A 2,500-nucleotide genomic window follows, 5' to 3' on the forward strand; every position below is an offset into this window, starting at 1 on the left:
CAACGTCATGGGCCAGGATGTCAGCAGCATTCCTAATATTTCCATTGATGGCCACATCCTCGAGGTGGTGGGGGAGTTCACCTACCTGGGTTCCACCATCTCAAGCAACCTGTCCCTGGATGCAGAGCTGAACAAGCTCATCGGCAAAACAGCAACAGTATTGGCTCATCTTGGAAAGCGTGTATAGGACAACGCCATGCTGACCACCAACACCAAAATAGTAGTATGCTAGGCTTGTGTACACAGCACGCTCTTGTACGACAGCGAAGCCTGGACCCTGTACTCCCGCCAAGAACGCCGACTCAGCATCTTCCATATGCGCTGCCTCAGAAGAATCCTGGGCATTAGTTGGCAAGATCGTGTCTCCAACAAGAATGTTCTGACATAGGCGAGAACGCCCAGCATGTTCGCCTTGTTCAGCCATAGGCTATTGAGAGGGCTCGGTCATGTTAGCCGAATGAACGATGGCCGAATACCGAAGAATGTGCTGTATGGAGATCTTGCCACTGGCTCCAGACCTGCAGGAAGGCCCATCCTCCGCTACAAGGACGTTCTCAAACATGATCTGAAGGCAGGCGACATCAACACAGCAAGCTGGGAGGCGGTCGCCGCTGACTGCAGCAGCTGGAGGCATGCTGTCAAGGCAGGCGTTCAAACTAGCGAGAAGAGGAGAGAGGACCAGTGGGAGGAGAAAAGAGAGCGCAGACGGCAGAGGCTAGCAACAGCCCCCACACAGCCAGGCGCGGACTTCACCTGTGACAACTGCGACAGAGCTTACCGCTCCAGAAGTGGACTCTATAGCCACAACAGACATTGTAACTCAACCATGAACTGACCAAATCACAAAAAAAAAAAAACGCGACCTCCATTATCTCCCGAGACAGAAGGATGCCAACGATAAAGGCAACAAAAAATAAATACATATACATATACATACACATATACATATGCATATACATATACATATATATATATATATACATATATATATGTATATATGTATATATATATATATATATATATATATATATATATATACATATATATATGTATATTGTATACTTAGGGCACAGATTCTCACTAATACACATTGTGTTAAACACGACAGCATTTTGACATTGATTATTATCATTATTATTATTATTATTAATGTTTTATTTCTTTACAGAGGTTTTTAATTTTTCTCACAGTAGATCTCATTTCAGGGGGGTGGGCAAATAAAAGTCTTCCATAGTCTTTCATATTTAATTGACGTTTCGACTTCAGGGAGTCATCTTCAGAATAGTAAAAGAATTAAGTCACAGTCTTACACCGCTACATAATACACAACTGACAATTTGCTACAGACAACATGGATTTAAATATAGGTCGCTTGGGGACACTGAAAGGATCGTGTTGACCTGCGTGGCCGGACATTTCACTCAGAAGGGCAGGGGAAGGGGGAAGGAGAGGGGGAGAGTCAGGTATGATGATTTGTCTCGCAGGGATGCCCCGCTGGTCAAGAGGGGGTTGGTGAGGTGGAGGAAGGGGAGAGGAAGGTGATGGGTGTTGCTGCCGATGGGCTCCAAATCTAGATGAGGAATTAAAGAGAGGAATAGCAGAAGTCATGATAGATTGTATGTTGATTATAGGACCTCTTTCCCTTATGTGGATGGCTTCTAGCATTTGAGTTCTTTTATTTTATTACATTGTGCGATTATCTTGGTGTTATTCACAATAGTCTCCCTATGAATTACAGCCTGGTGGTATTCAAGGTGGTGCTGTTTAATTACTTCTTGTTGTAAATTATTCAGTGTCAAAATGCCGTCGTGTTTAACATAGTATATATATATATATATATTTATATATATATATATATATATATATATATATATATATTTGTGTGTGTGTGTGTGTGTGTGTGTGTGTGTGTGTGTGTGTGTGTGTGTGTGTGTGTGTGTGTGTGTGTGTGTGTGTGTGAATTAATAGATTATAATTATTATTAGATTCATTTAACGTCACAGAACTCTCCTTCTTAGAGGGATCTTGGACAGTACATCATTATAAAGAACTATTTGCAAAATGTGAATTTCATGTAGTCATCCCTTACTATGAACTCGTTCGACTACCAAGTAGAACACGAACTGCCTATAATCCCTATTGCATAACTAGAATCGCTCTATATCACACAGCCAGCAAGCATCTCTAAAGAAATATGAAAAATCGAGGTATACGAAGTCTATAAATCAAATTAGAAAAAAAAAATGAAATGATCCTCAATTTTTTCAAATACTCAAGACACTGGATCAGAAAAGAGAAAGAAAAGGAGAACATGAAGAAGATAAAAAGCGGTGAATTAAAAAGAAAGAGAAAATAAAGGGTTCAGTGACTGACTATTTGTGAAATCAAGAGAAGGATAAAGTGAAGGAGAAATGTCCAAGAACATCGTAAATTTTGAGAAGACGGAAAGCAAAGACGTTGGAAAAAAAAGAAAAGAAAAGAAAAGCAAAAAGAGGCAAAA

General features: G+C 40.6%; 1 protein-coding gene across 1 annotated transcript in view; it reads left to right on the plus strand.

Annotated features, from left to right (window-relative positions):
• Positions 1–187, plus strand: part of LOC143022044 (uncharacterized) — a 528-nt gene extending 341 nt beyond the window's left edge. The window contains exon 1 of the mRNA XM_076179979.1: positions 1–187. This exon is cut by the window's left edge and continues 341 nt beyond it. Within this exon, the coding sequence (XP_076036094.1) occupies positions 1–187 (187 nt within the window).
• Positions 188–2,500: the final 2,313 nt, after the last annotated feature.

The sequence above is a fragment of the Oratosquilla oratoria genome, chromosome 43, assembly GCF_046742065.1.
Source record: "Oratosquilla oratoria isolate Oo_2021 chromosome 43, ASM4674206v1, whole genome shotgun sequence".
Lineage (NCBI taxonomy): Eukaryota > Metazoa > Arthropoda > Malacostraca > Stomatopoda > Squillidae > Oratosquilla > Oratosquilla oratoria.